The sequence below is a fragment of the Vanellus vanellus genome (assembly GCF_965231255.1).
Source record: "Vanellus vanellus genome assembly, chromosome: 2".
Classification (NCBI taxonomy): domain Eukaryota; kingdom Metazoa; phylum Chordata; class Aves; order Charadriiformes; family Charadriidae; genus Vanellus; species Vanellus vanellus.
The window spans coordinates 21,096,905-21,115,482 of NC_138906.1; the positions used below are offsets into that span (position 1 = coordinate 21,096,905).

At 34.0% G+C, this 18,578-nt stretch overlaps 1 protein-coding gene across 1 annotated transcript in view; it reads left to right on the forward strand.

Moving 5' to 3' along the window:
- Positions 1 to 18,578, forward strand: part of DNAJC1 (DnaJ heat shock protein family (Hsp40) member C1) — a 108,857-nt gene that overhangs the window by 36,021 nt on the left and 54,258 nt on the right. The window contains exons 2-6 of the mRNA XM_082479027.1: positions 4,383 to 4,484; positions 5,300 to 5,346; positions 11,330 to 11,495; positions 12,396 to 12,493; positions 13,561 to 13,654. Of these exons, the coding sequence (XP_082335153.1) occupies positions 4,383 to 4,484; positions 5,300 to 5,346; positions 11,330 to 11,495; positions 12,396 to 12,493; positions 13,561 to 13,654 (507 nt within the window). The remainder of the gene's footprint in view (positions 1 to 4,382; positions 4,485 to 5,299; positions 5,347 to 11,329; positions 11,496 to 12,395; positions 12,494 to 13,560; positions 13,655 to 18,578) is intronic.

Consider the following 18,578-nt stretch of genomic DNA (forward strand, 5'->3'; position numbering starts at 1 on the left):
ACTATGTAGACATTGATTATTTTTTCCCCTTGACCTAATCACTGTTTGCCTATGGCAATATCTGATATGTTATGTGTTCACCAAGAATTGTCTTGAGACCACAATGAGGCTTTTTTTTAGGTTCATTAGTAATCATAGTTACATTAGGAATAGAAGGCAATGGAGTAATATACTGTACTACACCAGTTTTATTGTAAAGGTGGAAGTGAACTCTGTAAGTGGGAGTCTGAATTTGTATAGACAGACAAGGAGACCAGATTTGAATCTTTGTGCATTTTCAGCAAGAATTTAATTAAAAAATGGAAGGCAAATAAATGTCTATTTAGATTATTTATTTTTTTATATGTTACAGAAAAAGCCTTTATTTCTCCTTATGTATTTGGAGTCCAATGACAGAATTTTTCTTGGTAATGCTAGAGAATATGAAAATGATGCTGAGTAAAATAAAATTTAGTAATGTGTTTTTCATTGTCTGAATTGAACAAGCTGCCAAAAGTGAACAACATAAATAGTGAGAAGAATGTTTCCTCTTCTCCTCCACCCTGTGAATCTGATGTGTATCACTCTTTGGACAAAATTTAAAAATTCCAACATAGTACCTTCAGAAATGTGTTTAACTTTTGACATACTGTTTATTCCTTCAAATGGTAATTTTGTTTGTGTGCTAGAATACTTGTTTGTAGTGTAAAGGATTATGCGAAAAAGTGTAAAAGATTGAACTTTAAACTTCTACCTAGAGGTCATGTAGCTAGACACATGGACACTCTGCTTGTTCAATAAAGTGTTAGCAATTAAACAATTCCCACCTGAATACTTGCATATTTGCATGCATAAGAGGCCAAACTGTGGCCTACCTAAATATAGACTTGCAGTTTTGTATTTCTGAGAACTAATTCTAGCACCAAACACGTTTTCCATTGACTTGTCTATGATGTGCATTTTTTCCAGCTGACGGCTGAGCAGTTTTTATGTTTACTTAGACCATTCTTTTTGCATTATCTTTTAATATAAGTACTTATATTATACTTTCTTTTTCAAAATATACATGATGGCATATTGCCTTTTTTCCTCCCAAACAGCGGTGAATCATATGAAAGTGGATTTAGATGCTGCATGTGGCAGTGTGTGCTGTTGTTGCAGTGAGAGTAGTTCTTCAACTTGTAAGATCCATTAACTGGAAACGGGTGTGTAAAGAGATGTTCAATCTTGGAAGTATGATGGGACAATATTGCTTTGAAAAGATAGTTATCAAGAAATAGGGTGATGCTTTTGATGTTTGTGTGCACATGAGGGAGACAGTGTGACAGGCTCCTTTGCCTTAATTGGTGGCAAAATTTGCCAACCGGAAGCACAGCATTGGAGAAGCCACTAAATGCACTAGCTCATTACCAGCTCCTTCTGCTCTTAACTGATATGCCTGTACAGATTTTATTTTTCCCTCCTTAGATGTAACTGAGCTTGAGATTTCTGAATTGTAAACGTAAGCCATCCAACACGTCTTCTGAGCTTTTTCTTTAAAACAAACAAAACTGTAGTGTGATCGTGGCTTTCTCTCTCTGATCTTTGGACTTCTGCCCTAATATATAAAACAATATCTTAGTCTGTAGAAAACACTGACTCTTAACTCAGTGTTTTGTTCCTCAGCCTTCATGGATATTACTGAAGGTAGCCATTACAGTCAGTTAGCTATAAATGAAAGTCTCTTAGAACAGCTGACTTCAGTATGGTAGATGTTTCTTTATTAGTTAGAAAATAATCAGTCTTTGTAGCTTATTTAGGGTCATACAGTGCTAGGAAGTGCGGTAGTGATGAGAGGCTTTTCTCAAAAACCAACCACTTTTGTTTAGGGCAGCTCCTCGAGGATATGGAACCTTGCCTGAAGATGCCTAACATTACCAATAGGTAGCACTGATTAGCAAAATGTTTGGAACATACAACATTTTCTTGTAGTGTTGTGAAGAATTGGTTAGCAGGCAGACTTATTGTCGCTTTAGAAATTTATATGGACCAGTTGTAATGAAATCATTTACAGCAACATCCTGTATTTAATTACTTATTGGTATTATTGTCCCCTTTTCAACCTCTTAGGGCCTTAGTTATAATTAGTTGATATGTTCATAAAGATCACTTTCATGGTTTAGCTAAAACAATGGCCTGTAAACTATTTCCTGACTTTTATTTGCTATAGTAGTGTTGAAATATTATATTTTGTTTTGAAGACAAGCCCACATTGTTTATGAAGGGGGCTACTGTATTGCTAGATGAGGGGAAAAAGAACAATCTCTAAATCATTTCTGCTAAGATGAACAGTCTGTTTTTGTAAATTTATAAATTTTTGTTTCAGTTTCTCAAGATGAAGCAACATAGTTAAGCAACTTTATTCTTTCAGAATTTACTTGGGATCTCTTGCTTTGCTTAAGCATGAAACAGATAAACTATGTTTTAACCTGATCTTTTACGCAAATAATCATGCTGCTCCCAAAGAAAACTAGAGTTTAAATTGTTTGGATACAGCTGAAAACACTAACTTTTTTTCTTGTTTGTTGTTTGAAGTAATTGGAAGAATACTGTGAGACAACTCTTTAACGTGCTTTTATCAGGTTTTTAACTGTTCATCGGGAGCGTTCCAAAAATCCCCTATGCCGGGTGGTGGAACTAGATGATCTTTAAGGTCCCTTCCAACCTAAACCATTCTATCATAATACTAAGCACATCTAAATGTGTGGTAGAGAAGGGATAAGCTGTGGTTTATCCCAAATACAGGGTCTGGATGTACTCATTTCTTGAGGTTATTATGGTCTCAATCCCTCATTTTTAAAAGATTTATCTACTTTGCATTTTTGCATTTATTTCATATAATTCTGTTAAGTCTGCATCTCAAGGATTTAATGTTTCTTTGTGCTTAGAATAGATATTTAGTCACTGTCTCTTCCTTTCCCTTAACCAAGAGTTAAAAATAAACCTATAAAACAATGGCAATATGAAACAACTTACTGGCAGTAATCAAGCTGGAAGCAAGCTGGTACTTAACAAGAGGAATTCTGATTTGGTGTGTACATGCCTTAGAAATAGCTGTTGGAAAATTTAAAAATGAGAAAATGCATATGCGGTCTTTTCAGGAGAAATCTTCCTTGTGAGCAATAAAAGCACCTTCCTTTGACAGACAAGAGACTATGGAAACTTTGGTCTTGCATTAGGGCTTAATACCAGCTTCCTTAAAATATAATTTCAGAGCCGAATTTTCTCAAATCCTGCCTTTTTCCCTGCTTTATCCTTTTCCCCTTCCTCTCCTCCAGTCTTTCTCTAATTTTCACTCCTGGACCAAACTCGTATACAGCATTAATATAGCCTCATGTTATAAGCCTGAAAATTTTAAAATGAAAATAATGATTTGTAATAAAAAGCCTGACAGACTAATTACAGTATTGCATTAATTATTATCTAATTTCATCTCTGTTCCTCTCACAGCTAATTCAGATCTGGATTTTGGTGTTTTTTAATCCCTATTGACACTGTAATTTTGAGAGAGAGAATATACTGGGGAACAATATATATAAAATCAAGAAATAAATTGACACATAAACAGTTGATTTCTGAAATGTTGCCTTGGACATGTTTGTAGTAGAATGCAAGTAGTTCTGTTTAAATGTGATGCTTTGTGGATATTCTGGTAAGTGTAGCACCTATATACTGTATAATACAACTCTAAAAATCTTCTGAGTATCTTTATAGCATGTACTAAATAGCAGTCATTAATTCAGAAATTTGTGCGTTGTGCAGCTAAGTTGGTATATCATTGATGCATTTTATGTTCTGAGGTTTTTTTCCTCCCCAAATGCATGCAATTTTTATAACGATTAAGATATAGATTGATCTCAGTGCTACAGTATAGCTTTAAGGCTGCAATTTGAAGCTACTTTAGTAAAATACAATTCTTTAGACACGCTGAAGCTGAAGTTGAATGGAAATCCTATTAGTGGTGAATTACATGTAAATATTAATAAGGAAAGAGTTTATAGCAGGTCCTGAGTTTGGGAAATTGAGCATGATAATTTGCTGAAATGATGTCTGTCTTGAAGATACGCAGATGCAATCATTTTCAGGTTTTAGCTGAACTTTTAAATGGTGCAGAAGGTGCCGAGGTTAGTTTTTAAGCAATAAAGTGTTTTGGCAAATATGGATGTATGGTAATGAAGGAAGTTAAGATGAAAGATGAATTGGACCGAATGACTGTTCGGTCATTTAGGCTAGGCGGGTTGCATGGTTTGGTTGCTAGACGTCTCAAATTACGTTGCCTTAGTTCCTGCACTTGGTTGGCTGTGTGAACTTAACAAAGTTCTGGGAATTAGTTTCTGACAGTTTGCTTTCTTTTCCTTTTTCAGGATGCTTCGTCTGCAGACATTCGGAAAGCATATCGAAAGCTTTCACTAATTTTACACCCAGACAAGAATAAAGATGAAAATGCAGAAACACAGTTTAGGCAAGTAAGTGCAATGTGTGGCAATAGAAGTTTTAGGGAAAATAGAATCAGAACTTTTTATGATGGTGTTGCTTTAGTAAGAACAGTGGTACACCTTTGAAATTACTAAGGTGAACATTGAATTACATTTTTCCTGATGTAGTTAGATTAAAAACAAGTACATTTTTTCAGAAATAACTTGAATAACTCAGATTTAGTATTTACCTGTATATTAAAATTAATTTTAACATAATAGTTAGACTTACACTCTTGGGAGGAAAATATGTTTTGCACTTTATGTAAGACTGTTTATAAAGAGTCTTTTCAAAAGCAGTAGGGAAAATTTCTGATCAGTTCTCAATGCAAGTCATATGTAGGCATAATTTCACCAAAATAACTCATTTTTGGTTTTGAATTTTTGCCTTTTGAACCTTTACAGGGTGAAACCACGAGACTGTTGTAATTAGCTCTGCCTTTGAAAATGTACTTCTGATGACTAAATAAAGCCTACTTAATTTTAGTAAGATCTTCAGGATGAAACAAATGATACCTTTCATTTTTAAGGTGTAACTGAGACGACTCAGTTTGACAGATGTGAGGAGGAGAAAAAAAGTCTTGTAGGAGTTGCTTGTTTGTATATCTGATGACACTTTGTGTATGAATATGTCACTGTTTCTTTTGCATATTGAATTTGCTTCTTAGTGTTGTAGAAAAAGTGAAAACTAGCAAAGGTCATTAGTTGGCAAATGTAAAATATGATACTACTATTCAAACTCTATAAACTCAACCCTAAACTCTTTTGTCTGGCTTTTTTTTTTTCTTTTTCTGTTTTTGTTTTAGTTGGTTGCCATCTATGAGGTTTTAAAAGATGAAGAAAGGAGGCAGAGGTGAGTTAATTTTCACAGGTTCTTAAAACATTCATGCCAGTGATATATTGAAGTCCTATTTGACTTAATTGTAACTCTTCAGATGATTTTTTGCATAATTGCAGTTTGTAATTCCTATGTAGCTGTTTAATTAAAGATTGTATGTGGCTTAAAGGGGAAGCTGGTGTGTATTTTTCTGTGAAATACTGGTAATTCTCCTTTAAAACTAGTATTTGGAAGAACTTTTAAAGCTAGCTCTTATTCGGAGCAATTTTTTTAAGACAACAATCATATCACTTATTGTTGTGTCAATTATCACTGCTTGTTTTCATTAAAGCTGTAGTTGAAAACATAGGCCACTGATTCAACTGTCAGTTGTATCTCACTATATCAATAAAAGGTTTGTGGCATGATATTTAGGGATTATTGCCAGTGTATGTCATCTTCAACATTGTTTTCTGTTGCTTAGTTCATTGGTTTTTCTTTCAGAGGTATTATCTATAATACTTTAAACTTTGGTATACATAGCATAATTTTTTTATGTAAATGATATTGGTCCTTGCTGCTTCAGGCGCGAGTCCAGCAGTACCTGAAGAGGATAGGATTAAGAACTGAAAACCTGGGGCTGGTCTGCTTTCTGGAAAACTATTTTGAACTTTTTTTTTTTTTTTTTCATTCTTTTAAGTGGATGACCATTTAAGCTAATGATTATCAGGAAAACTAGGACACTGGAAGAGTTTTGCTTTTGGGCTGGAGTTTTAGTAAATCATCTTTTGGCTTACAAGTCTTTAAACAGGGCTTCACGAGACATTTCTTGAGGGGTTTTTGGCTTTGTAGATGTCTTGGCAGGAGTCCAAGTTTTATAGTACAGATTATCTAATTTTGATTAACCCGCTCTTGAAGTGTCATGAAAATGTACTTCATAGAGGTACTTTTGGAAATTTTTTTTTTTTACCTCTCACAAGAGAATTTAATTGTGAAGTTCTACTCAAGGAACGTTTAAAAAAATTGTTAGTTAAGTGGTTTCAGACCACTTGAAAATTGATTTATCCCCACCTTTTTGTTTATAACATTGTTTGCATACACTTTGTGATATTGCCTCTCTGGAACTTAGTTTCAGCATGGAACTTATAGGAATTTCCTTGCAGCTGTAGTAGCAGCTTTTTGCATGGAACTGTGATGCAGTATCTTGTAAAAAGTATGTTTTTAAGCCTTGTATACATTATGAATATGACTTAATTTACCCAACTTCTTTGTAAGAATATAGTTAATTGTGTGAGGTGATGGACCCTATTGGAAGAGGCTCAGAGTTTACTGTCATGCCCATGCACTGGGGAGAAACTATAGTGCACCCTTTGTCTTGCAGTGCTTATCAATTCAGTTTTATCCTGATTCCAGAGATACTTAATTGGGTCTGCTGTAACAAGGCTTTCTGCCAGGTTTCTTTTTTTTTTTAGTTATTTCAGTCGTGTCTGTCCCCTCCCTCCTCCCCATCCTTGGCAGTGTGGTGGTTTTTATTTCTAAAGTAACTCAAAGACCTGATGGTGTGAGACGGAAATTAGTTCCATTTCTTACAAATTAGATAGTGAGGAATACTGGCAGTTTAGCTGGGAATCCCTTCACAACTGGACACCTGAATGGTTTGGGGCACAGGATTAGACCACCTCGAGAAGAGTGGGCTGCAGGCTTGTGCTTCTGTACAGTGAAGTCAGCTGTACCTGCATCTTACTGTTCATCTCAAAAATTATGTAATCCAGCATTGGTCCTTGTGTGTGTACAGAGCGCAGAAAAAGTAAAGGCACTATATGATTGAGTGATTAACTTATTTTGAAGTAATAAAACTGCATGTATTTAGACCCTTCCTTCCATGTCTTGGTGAATGTCAGAGGTGTTAATTGTTTGTGTGCATGTACAGAGACAGCATTCTAAAAAGGCAGATCTGTTGGCCAGCTACATGTAATTATTTTTCTAAAAACTCTGTGTTTTTATATTTATCAGTGAATTTTTAATTCATCTGATGTCAGAAGCCTTTCTTACAATATTGTATTTCCTCTACTGACAATAATAATATGGGGCTTTATAATTAAAATATGGTTTGCTTTTTGGAGAAAGTTATATAGTTGCTTGCGAAGTGTACTAATATTTTGAGTAGTACTGCAGAATACAGTAATATTACCGCGGTGGTACTTTTCTCTTACACACTTTGATATGTAATCAAAACTTTCTAATATTCTAACATTAAACATACATGAAGCAATTGTTTAACGTAGCAGTGTTTAACATTGAATTAAACATACATGCATCGGATTATAATATTTTCTGTTTTGTACACACGCTGCAGAGTGTGTGAAATACTACAGGAAAGTTCATCTTTAGGGTATGTAGAGATAGGTGCATTTCCTGAAATACACTTTACTTTTGGGCATTTATTGGTAAATCAACTTGACGATGATAAATTTTATTAGCCTTTGATTATTTTTAATTTATGGAAAAGTAGATAGTTTTATGCACTTCTATTAATTGTAATTAGGCAAAAATCTTAAATTTTAGTTTCATTGTTTGTTACCATTTTAAGGAGCTTTTTTTACCTACCAGGCCTATCCTCTGTAACAATGTGGACTTGATTACAGGAAGCATTTGCAAAGGAATCAAGATATACTTGTTTAGAGTAAGAAAGGTGTTTATCTTGGCTCTCATTATAATTAAATGTCTGTATTCATAGATATAAATTGTTCTGGCTGATGTTGCACTGGATGTCTTTGACAGCTTGAGGAAAAAAAGCCCCCAAAATAAAAACCACCAGTGCAGTCTTGCCATATTTCAGAATAGGTCTCATTAATTCAAGGTTATAGTATATAAACTATATCAAATCTCTGAAATTATTTGAAATATGAAATGCAGTGGATCTCTGAAAGGGAAAAATAAATTATAATTATATTAAAATAGATGATACTGTACTTAGCTACTACAGTTAATGGAATTTTTATTCTTGCAATGTAATTGATTCCACAAAGAGCTCTAAAAACTATTTCATTAAACTTTACAGAAGAATGAAATTTTAATAATCTTGCAATTGGTTACTTGTTAGTACAGGACTAACAAGTCTTGTCTAGAATCCTGAGTTTTAAAATAAAAATTCAACTTAAGGTGTAAATGGGGATTTTTTTTGTCTTCATGTTTCTGGACTGGTGCTTTGGGGGTTTTTAGCTTGCTGACTGCTACATTTCAGAGACAACTGGCAGGCATACTCATATGTCAAAGATTTGCTGCATTCTGTGTACATATGTCTGAGGAAAAATACTGCAGATGTATTTTTTCCTTTTCAGCTTAATTTTTTTTTCTTACATAGAGTAACAATTAATATAGGTTGCCAAAAGAAGAATGCTTTGTAATTAAATTTTGAATGTAGTTTTTGATGCATGTGGATTAACTAACTATCTTTCATAGTTAATATGGGTTTCTATAAAGAAATTTTTTAATGAGAAACTTACTTTTAATTAAACCACATCTTAAATTTGGAAATCGAGATTTAAAAATTACAGGAAGCTTCTGAGTTTCAGTAGGATCATTCTCCAGTTGAAACCCTAAAAATCATTGATATCTTTATTTTTCAAATACAGAGCTTAATTACTATTGAAAGCAGTGATTTATCTTTTAACAGTATATATTCTAAAAAGTGGGTTATAATAGAAGCTATCTTCCCTTAAAATGGCCAGTCGTGTGAGCCATAATGCTCATTGATAGTAAAATCAATAGAGCATTGATTCTGAGACTTAATCCTTGGAGACTGTTGTTCAGAACAGCGGACATAGCCTAGTAAATACAGAGTGCTGTTTAAAGTGTTTAACGCAAGAGACTCTGCTGTCTTAATTTATTTTTTCTTAACAGATAGTTTATGATAGAACATGGTTACCAAACATTAGTTTGCAATCTTGTTTTACATATTACTATATGGTTACCATTAGCATATATGGATCTTATTTAATCAGTAGCCACATTTTCAGTATGTCAGCTAACAAGCCTTAGTGTATAAGAAAAGCAAATGCTTAATAAATTTATAGTAGTATTAAAAAATTATTTCTTGATTCTACATGTATTTCTCTGAACCTTTCAAATGAAGAGCATCTTTTGTGAAATCTTATCAACCTAAGTTGTTTTAGAAATGGGTTTGTTTCTAAAATATTTTCTTGTATTCTAACAATAAAATGTTTAGCAAATGCAGTATTATTTTTTTAAATGCTAAAACATCTACCTAATTCTCAAACGAAAAATTAAGTAGAACTTTTAGTTTTGAAATAACATCCTAAGCAATTTTTCTGAACAGACTTTGTGTTAAGGCATCAGTAGTTAATTCGTTCTGACTTACTGGGAAAGGAAAAAAGTTATGACTTCAAATTTTACAATAATGGATATTAATCTTAATATTCTCGTAATTGTCATGGAAGATAGAATTTTGTAATACTTATTTTACTTCGGGTACTTCAGAACAGTGGAGAATTCTGAGGTGTTAAATCTTTTGCGTAGAAATAATGGTGCCAACTTGAACAAATGGTTTATTAGAAGTCAGCTTTTCTAGCTGTGCTGAATTAAAGTATATTTTTTAATTGAAAACTGTTGCCTCTTTTTCTGTTTAAAAAATGAATTTGCTTGTGGAAATTTTTTTTAGTACATCTCCAAGGTATCAATTTAATAACTATCAAAGTAGCTAGTGCAGTTGTTGCATTTAAATTGATTTACATGTCAAGACTGGCAGTTTAGCAGCTGCGCTATTATTCCTGGATCGGTCAATTTACTTGAGAAAAACCTACTACTGAGTTCTACTGACCTGCATGACAATATAGGCCCTATTTCTATTCCTGTAATTAGGCCTGCGACTAACTCAGAATATTTTTAATTAAAATATTTTGGTCAATGTGTTGCACCAAATTAGGCCTTTCAGTGCAGATTTAATTCTGGAAATGGTGTGATTAGAATATATAATGAGTTGTGTTCAATTTAAGATTAACAGGTTGTGCATCTTGAACATACAGGTTTTTGAGTTTACTGTAGGGCTTTTTATTTGAAACTTTACTCTAAAGAGTTAACAAATAGAAAAATCTCTTTTGCATGTCTGTGGCTTGTTTATTTTCAAATTGATGATAGCATACTGTAAATAAAAGACCCCAGACATACTAAGATATTTCAAGACATTTGTGTGAATAAAAACTGACAAATTGTCATAAAATGGTTTCTGTACAGTCAGTAGTGTTAGTAAAATTAAACAGCTTTAAAATAGATTGATTTTGGAGACAGCTTTTCAAATAGAAAATCAAAATCGTCTAGCTGTGGCGAACTTTTGTTTCCTAACATCAAAATCAAGCCTTTAACTTAAATTCATATCTGACACAGAATGGATGTTAAGTCTGGCAGCTTTTTTACCTAACGGATATCGTGCTACTGAAGGACAAAACAAAAGCAAAGATACCTCTCCCCTCCCCCCAACACTTGTGCTTTTAATCTGTGAAAGAAAAAAAGGTTTTCAGTGTTGGATACTTTTGTTCTTTGCTACATATTTAAGTAGTTTGTGGTTTGTTATTTACTTCTGTCATGGAGACCTGCGGGCGGATTACTAGGCAGGTAGAACACATCTACGTTTCTGGAAGTCTGTTATTTCAGAAGTGAACAAACTGGGGTGGGGACTGGTGTTGCAGGAGCAATCAAATAACTTTTTTTTTTTATTTGTTTGGTTTGGGGTTTGTGTTTTGTTTTGTTTTCTTTTCTTTTTAAAAGACGATCTATTTCCCCAGCCTTTGGTTCTGTATTCTGTTTCGAGGTGCAAGCCTAGTAGCTGACATAACAAGGCATTGCTCTGTTAAAAAATAAATAAATAAATAACTAAATGATCTTCTGGGTGTGTATTATTCAGGTGGTCTGTGGATTATCATTTGTTTTGTTTTACAATTGGATGGTTTGGCTTATTTCATTTCTAGCTCTCCATGAAAGCCTGTTATATTTGCTACTGTAGGTATGATGATATTCTGATCAATGGACTACCAGATTGGCGACAGCCTGTATTCTACTACAGGCGAGTGAGAAAAATGAGCAATGCTGAGCTGGCATTACTCTTGTTCATTATACTCACAGTGGGTCATTATGCTGTGGTTTGGTCAATCTACCTGGAAAAACAGCTGGTAAGTATTGGTGATAAATCAAACTTGCTTCAATTATTAGTATTGAATTTCCTACAGAAGTTTGCATATTATAGGGTTCTCTTCCACTTCCCCTGTTTTGAATTTGTATTTTTCATATTTTAAAAGGATTATATTTTAACCGCTGATAATTATAGAATGAGACATTCAACATATCAGAAATAGCAGTCTAAAAACGACTTAATTTTTCTAGAATTGGTAATAAATAGCAAGAGTGGTGGTTCTTTGGTTTTTAACTGCAAAGAAGAAGAGGAATAAAAGCTCTTCTATCATCTGCTGGTGCAGAATCATATGCTACTGTAGTTGTGTCTATGATTTTCCTAAATGTTGTTTAAAAATAATCAAGTTTTATTCATTTAAAAGTCATACTTGCTTTGCCTTTGTTCTTAGCTAAGTGCTTTTTTTTGGTTTGGGTTTTTGTTAACAGGATAGGCATTGGTAAGCAGAATAAAATGTTATTTTTAAAATTATTTTACTTTTTGTCATATAAAAATCTATTGCACTTAGTAGACTAGGAAAAAACCTAAGCATAACTTGAAAAATATTCATACATTAGCATCTATTTACTTTTTTTATTTTCCACTGCATTATTGAAGTTGATGAATGAGAAAGGAGGCAAGTTGAATGCTTTCTCTTCTTAGAAAACTTTGATTGCTATGGAGATACACATGAGTGACAGAACTGGACTTCATGTGTGTTTAAAGACTGGATACCATGGCAACAGTTATTGTTAAGATAGATCATTTTACTTAATCATGTAGGACCCCTAGATACATTTGCATAAATGCTACTCTACTGTTTACCCTTCACAGAAGAGTCCCAGTAACATTTATGGTTTACATGTTAATGATAACCTGTAACCATAGTTCTTTCTACATCAAGGATGAACTGCTTAGCAGAAAAAAGAGGGAGAAGAAGAAAAAAACAGGCAGCAGGAGTACAGATGAAGCCAAACTTGCTGTGCTAGACAAAAATGAAAGGTGGGAAGAAACTCCTTTGTTTTCCTTATTTTAAAACATTTTATCAGCTAATGGTTTAGTTCTATCATTTTCTCCTTGCATCTTTGAAATATTTTATGAGGAAAATAACTGTACTTGTAGTAACAGCCATTGCTGATATAAAGCGTGCCAGTGTAGATGTATTTTCAGGTTTTGATTTGTAAACAACTGTGTGGTGTTTATTCAGCAGATCAACAATAATTGAAAGATTAAGGCTGAATTAATGGTATCTAGTTTATAGAAGGGTATTATTTCCTCAAGTTTATTTTAGGAGATTTTACAACTTTTTCCATCTTTGAAGATTTTTTGCCTTTGATTACAATTAAGAAATTACAATTTATTTAAACTTTAGTTTATTACCATACCAAGCAAGGAGGTTTTATGGGGTTTTAATGCTTGTCTGATTTAATGCTTTTTATCTGATTAACTTTAAAACAAGCCTGTTGGTAAAGGCTTCTAACACCATTGTTTGTTAAGAAACACGTAGAGGAATAGTGACTTTCAGGACACTCCAAAAGATACCACCATTTCTTCTATTGATTCATAGAAAGAAATAAAGGGTTTAAATAGTTCACACAGCAGGGGCATGAACTGGATCAATGCAGGATGGAGATCAGAGACCATTCTGCCTGTCGTCTTTCCTGATGACATCAGTGAGTAATGCTCCAGTGAACTGCAAATGACATTAATTTTTATGTATTGTTTTGTTTATGCTACAGTCTTCATATCTGGTTGTCAGCACTTGCGAACACTTGGTTGAGACTTGAGTTTTTTCCAGTTTTGGGTGTTTTTTAAACTGAAGTGATTATGTGGCTTATGAATGTATTTTCTTGAAGAAAAGCCCTTTTAAAGTATTAAAATACAGCAATCATTATAAGTTAGCCGTTACGTATTTTGAATTAAATAATCAAAATGTATCTTTAATATTATGTAGTTACATTTTTTTATAGGAGTTGACAAGTGCTAATCAACTTAAAGGATAATGGGAACGTTCTGAGTTTGCAATTGTGTGGCAGTAATAAACAACTTACAATTTTATTTGACTGCAGAGTGTTGGACAAACCACAATGGCATGACTTACTTCCATGCAAGCTGGGAATATGGTTCTGTCTCACTGTGAAAGCTTTACCTCAGTTATTCCAGGTAATAGTAATGATTTTAATTTATATTGCTTTATTTTTCTTGATAGTGTTGTTATACATTAGCAGATGTGTAGCACTTGTTCTTATGAATTTTCTGGCTCAAGCACATACCATATATATATATATATATAAAAAATACTCTTTGGAGGCAAATTTAATATCGTAAGTTCATCAAAGTATGAATATTTTAAATTTATGTTAATCTTAATGTGCCAGGGGATTCAGCAGCAGTTCCCGCTAGGCAAAACTACAAGAATAAATGATGGTAGAGGGATGATATATATATATATATACACAATTAGGAATAGCAATGTCTTTTAAGCAGTCTGTTAACAAAAGTTTTTGTCAGGAATAGGCAAATACTGTGTCTTCATAGCAAATATTTATGTCATTTAAATTTGGGGGAACAATTAAATTACTTTTTCCAAGTGAGCTTTTCTGAGTTACTGGATAATGATATGAATTGATACCTGAAATTACTAAGGTAAAGTAACAAAGGTGTGATTGTAATTTGTAAACATAGACGTGGCAGGCTTGCCCACACTTGTGTTTAATCTAATACTATAAACTGTAAAATTTAGTTGATATTCATCCAGTGTAAGTATTGTAAATGTCATAAGTGCAATTAAGTTTGGTCTTTCAGCATTCATTTTTATAGTCTTTAACCTTTCCTACAGAGAGATCCAAAAGTTAATATCTCTTCCTCTTTTAAAACTTTCATCAGAGCTGTGTGGCTATTTTATTAAAGAAATTATTATTTTTGAAAGTTTTTAAAGCAAAAATTATGATGCTTAGTTAAATCAACTGTTCTGTCCAAATTAAGCTTTGATGATCCCTCAATGAGGTGAGTCAGATGGAAAAGAATGAAGTTCAACAATTGCTGTTGATGCATTTTTTTGAAACTTTCTTCGTAATTATACTTTCTTTTTTTACCTTAATTGCAAAGTATTCAAAATATTATAGAATATGGTAAGATTCATGAAGAATTCTAATTTAGGACTTCTTATTATCTTTCTAAGCTGTCATTTTCTCACTTTTATGATTTTAAGATAATCTGTTAAAAAGTCATTATAACAGGTTTCATATTTTCTGTTCAAAAAGTAGCTCCTAGGTCTGCCAGAACAGGCAGAAAATATGAATACAACAAAAGTGATGTTTTGCACTTTCTAGGCACCTATCTAGAGTAAATTGCCCCATATGTAAATTACACTACTGCTTAACTCCCAGGTTTGTTTTGTGTTGTTTAAGATGACCTGCTGATTATGTGATTAAAAATGCAATAAAATATAAGCAATCTTCAATATTAATAATATTCAGGACTTCAGGTACCTGAAATGAATTACTGTAGCTTATTAGTTAACAATACTTAAAGAAGTATTACTACTTCTGGAGAGCAGCAGTGACATCTTGGAGATCTTTTCTGAAATGACAGTGCAAAAGATACCTTGTATGTTGTAGCTAGCTGGAACAGAGACACCTCTGGGCTCTTTGGAGTTGTATTTCAGGTCTTGGCAAGTTCTGCCTTAGTTGCAATTACTAACATATGGCAAAAAAAGGTAGCTATACTTACATGATTATACCCTGGTACAGAGATCCGGTTTTGGATGTGAGAGTGCTTTTCTCTTCAATCATACACTAACATAGGCTTGAGATTTTGGAGTATTTCAGGCTTTTAGTATAAGTAAAATCACTAGGGCAGCTTATCTGGAAGAGAAGACTCCTACAGATACTGAGTAGTGTTATGTGTGCTAGTTACACATGCAAATTATTTAACAAGGTGTTACAATGGTTGACATGAGGATGGCTGCTACAGATTTTAGTTGTTTATTGAGTTAATCTAAATGATTGCAGTCATTTAAGAGCCAACAAATTGTTTTAAAAGTTGGTTGTCATTCATCTGCAACTAATGCAATTGTAGATTAACTTCTAAAAATGCATCCATATTTAAATGAACCCCGTTTGGGACAGAGAAGGGTAAGAGCAATACTTCAAGTTAAATGTTGCTTCTGCCACTGAGTTTTTCAAAGCCCTGTCAGTGAAATAGCTGAACTGCTTCCTCAAACGAAGGAAACAAAACCACCTGCCTGTGTACCCAAGTTCTTCCTCAAAGAAAATTTATAAAAAACCCCAAAACCAAACCCACAAGGAGAGGTCAATTTAAACTTTTTGCCGCTTCTTGTATTGATTCGAATCATTTTACCCAGCATCCATCTCTCCCCCCATTAGTTAATGTGACTATTCTACTTCCAACAGCTCTGTCTCAGGATTCGGGTTGCTGAGCTTCTGCCCATGCCTGGCTCTCATTTGTCCAATTGAGGGTCTTTCTCCTACTTCCCCTCCTCCTTCAAAATGTCAGATTTCAGAAGGAGGCACTTAAAATAATTAAGGTGGGCCTTTACTGAAGAAAAATGCTTTGTTTGCATGCCCTTGTGATGGCCTATGCCATTTTATCGTAGTCTGCATTTTACGTCAAGAAACTGGAAGAAAAATGGGTGAGAGGAGGATGAGAGAAACTAAAAATGATTGTTTTTCTAAACTGTTGACAATTATATTTTGAGAGAGACTACGTAGGCTTTTATATCCACGAATTTAGTTTAGTTAAATTTGGGGTGAAAACAGCATGTTTAAGCTTGTTTGAAGAAGTGAACGGAAAAGAATACATACAATGTATCATAAATCAAGTATCTGTGGTGTGAAAGAAACATTTAAGTGGAGTGTAAATTATATTGACTATTACCAAGTTTAATTCCTATAATGTAGGCTTAAGAAAAAGATAGAAAAAGAACGGAAATTGTTTCTCAGGTAATCTACAGTTTATTCTTTCATGAGAATAACCTGGAAGAAGGCTATATATTTAAAAAAATAAAAGAAGAAGAAAAAAGCCAACCTTAATTAAAATGCTTTAATGGAACTGAAAATTGTTCTTACAAAGAAACAAACCAGCTAAATATAGTGTGAAGGATTTCGGTTCGAATGGTGAATGTAACACAGAATAGACAGTTGTGTTAAGTATACTTTTCTTTTGTGGGAGAACAGTTATATGTAAATTGCAGTTTATTCCCAAAACAGCTGACTGGAGTTTTTTCTTTGGATGTGCAGACAGACAACTTAAAACAAGTCATCTTTCTTAAAAATGTTGTTAATTATTCTTCACAAAATATTTCCTTCAGAGAACAGAAGATAGGAGTGTTTATTGGTGTTCCTGTCAACTACTTTTCCTGCACCTTGATGTGGTGAAGCTTAGCAATGAATGTCTTTGTTATTACACCAACTTCATTAATGCTAGTCAACAGTAGGAAATGTTTTTTATTAGTTAAATTATGAGCCTGCTGTTGTCCTGAGTGTAATGGAGCAGAAAGCATTTTTGGTTGTTTCAGACAGAAATGGATTCTTGTTAAGAAAACAAAGTTTCCTGTTATCTTCTATCTCTAATAGTGTAGTTGTAGCACATACACCTGAGCAGTGAACTGATGGAAGAACTCCTGGTGGCTCGCCAGTAATGAGAAGGCAGTTTAAGCTCAATATGTAGTTGCACTGGGTATAACCTAGTGAGATTATCAACAAAGCTTTCAATTACAATTGAAACTTTTGTTTATGAAGACCTTTGTGTAGCTTGAGGTGAATTAAAACAAAAAGGCCAGTAATTTATTTTTATGTAGACTACCAGATGGTAATTACTGTAGCTGATTTAGTAGCCTGGAATAGATTCAAACTAGTGACCCAGAGGTGTTTAATTTCTTGGCAATTTTTCCTCAGGTTTTCTTTTAATCCATGATTACATTTCAACACCTGTTTAGAGATGGTTCAGCTTTGGTCTTAAACGGATTGGCAATGTCTCATTAAAATCAAGAGGCTTTGCCAGCAGGGCATCTCCTTTGGCAAAGTTAGCTTTTAAGCAAGATTCGATTAGGTCAGCAAACATTTGTGTTGGTTGTTTTTGTCTTCTCATATGACTTTATAGAAAATCATCGTGTGTGATTAAAATAAAATTTATTGCATTCAATAATGTATGCCTTAAAAAAGAGATTTTTTTGAAGGTATTTATTCAGTCAATAAGGTTAAATATCTCCTTAATTCCCAGCTTTACAGGGTTTTGATGTGTTCCAACTTACTGTACAGCACCGATGTTGACATAAGTTGTGGGAAGCAAGCAATTGCAGGATGTGTGGCACGAGTGATTGTCCATTTGCTCTGTTTCTTGCTATTTCGCAGCTGTTCGGAGAACCAAAGTAGGGATGAAGCTCTTGACCCTGAGGTCAATTAGAAGCTTAGAAGCAGGTCAGAGGAGAGTGGATGGTATTCTGGGTGTATGCAAGTGAGCAAAAATAATTTGCGTCTAACAGGGTACTGTCTGAGGCTCTGGAGACAAAAATGTGTTTTCCCGCACAGTGAAAGTTATAAGTAAACGTAAGACACTAAAGAAATTTGCCTTTAATTGCCTCTTGTTCTGTGGCAGCCAATTTTATTCTGCTCCTTCAAATATTTTACTATATGTCTGCATATCCCAGCACACACGTTAAAGGAGTGTAGCTCCAAGAGTGGCTCGGGTGTACGAGGTGATGCCAGCTTTCAGTTAATGGTGCTGTTCTGTTGTGGTATGAGGCTTCATGGGGTGTGAATGGGTCCCAGGAAGGCCTTGCAGTGTTGGCCTCAGTTCCCCCTTCTGGCTGCCTTTGTTTCACCAGTGTGGATGTGGAAGATACCCAGCAGATTAGCACAGCCTGCTGCTGGTCACCCAGTGCATCTGAGGCTCGGGAACCACGCTTAAACTGCACGCAGGCTGTACGCAGCTGAAGAGCCTGGCCACACCTGGTATTATTCCAAGGTCAAAGCATGATTTTCGGATTATAAAGGAGGAAGTGATGCGATTCCTATTTATTTACTAGTTTGTCTTTGAGTAAACATGTAAAAATACCAAAGAGAAA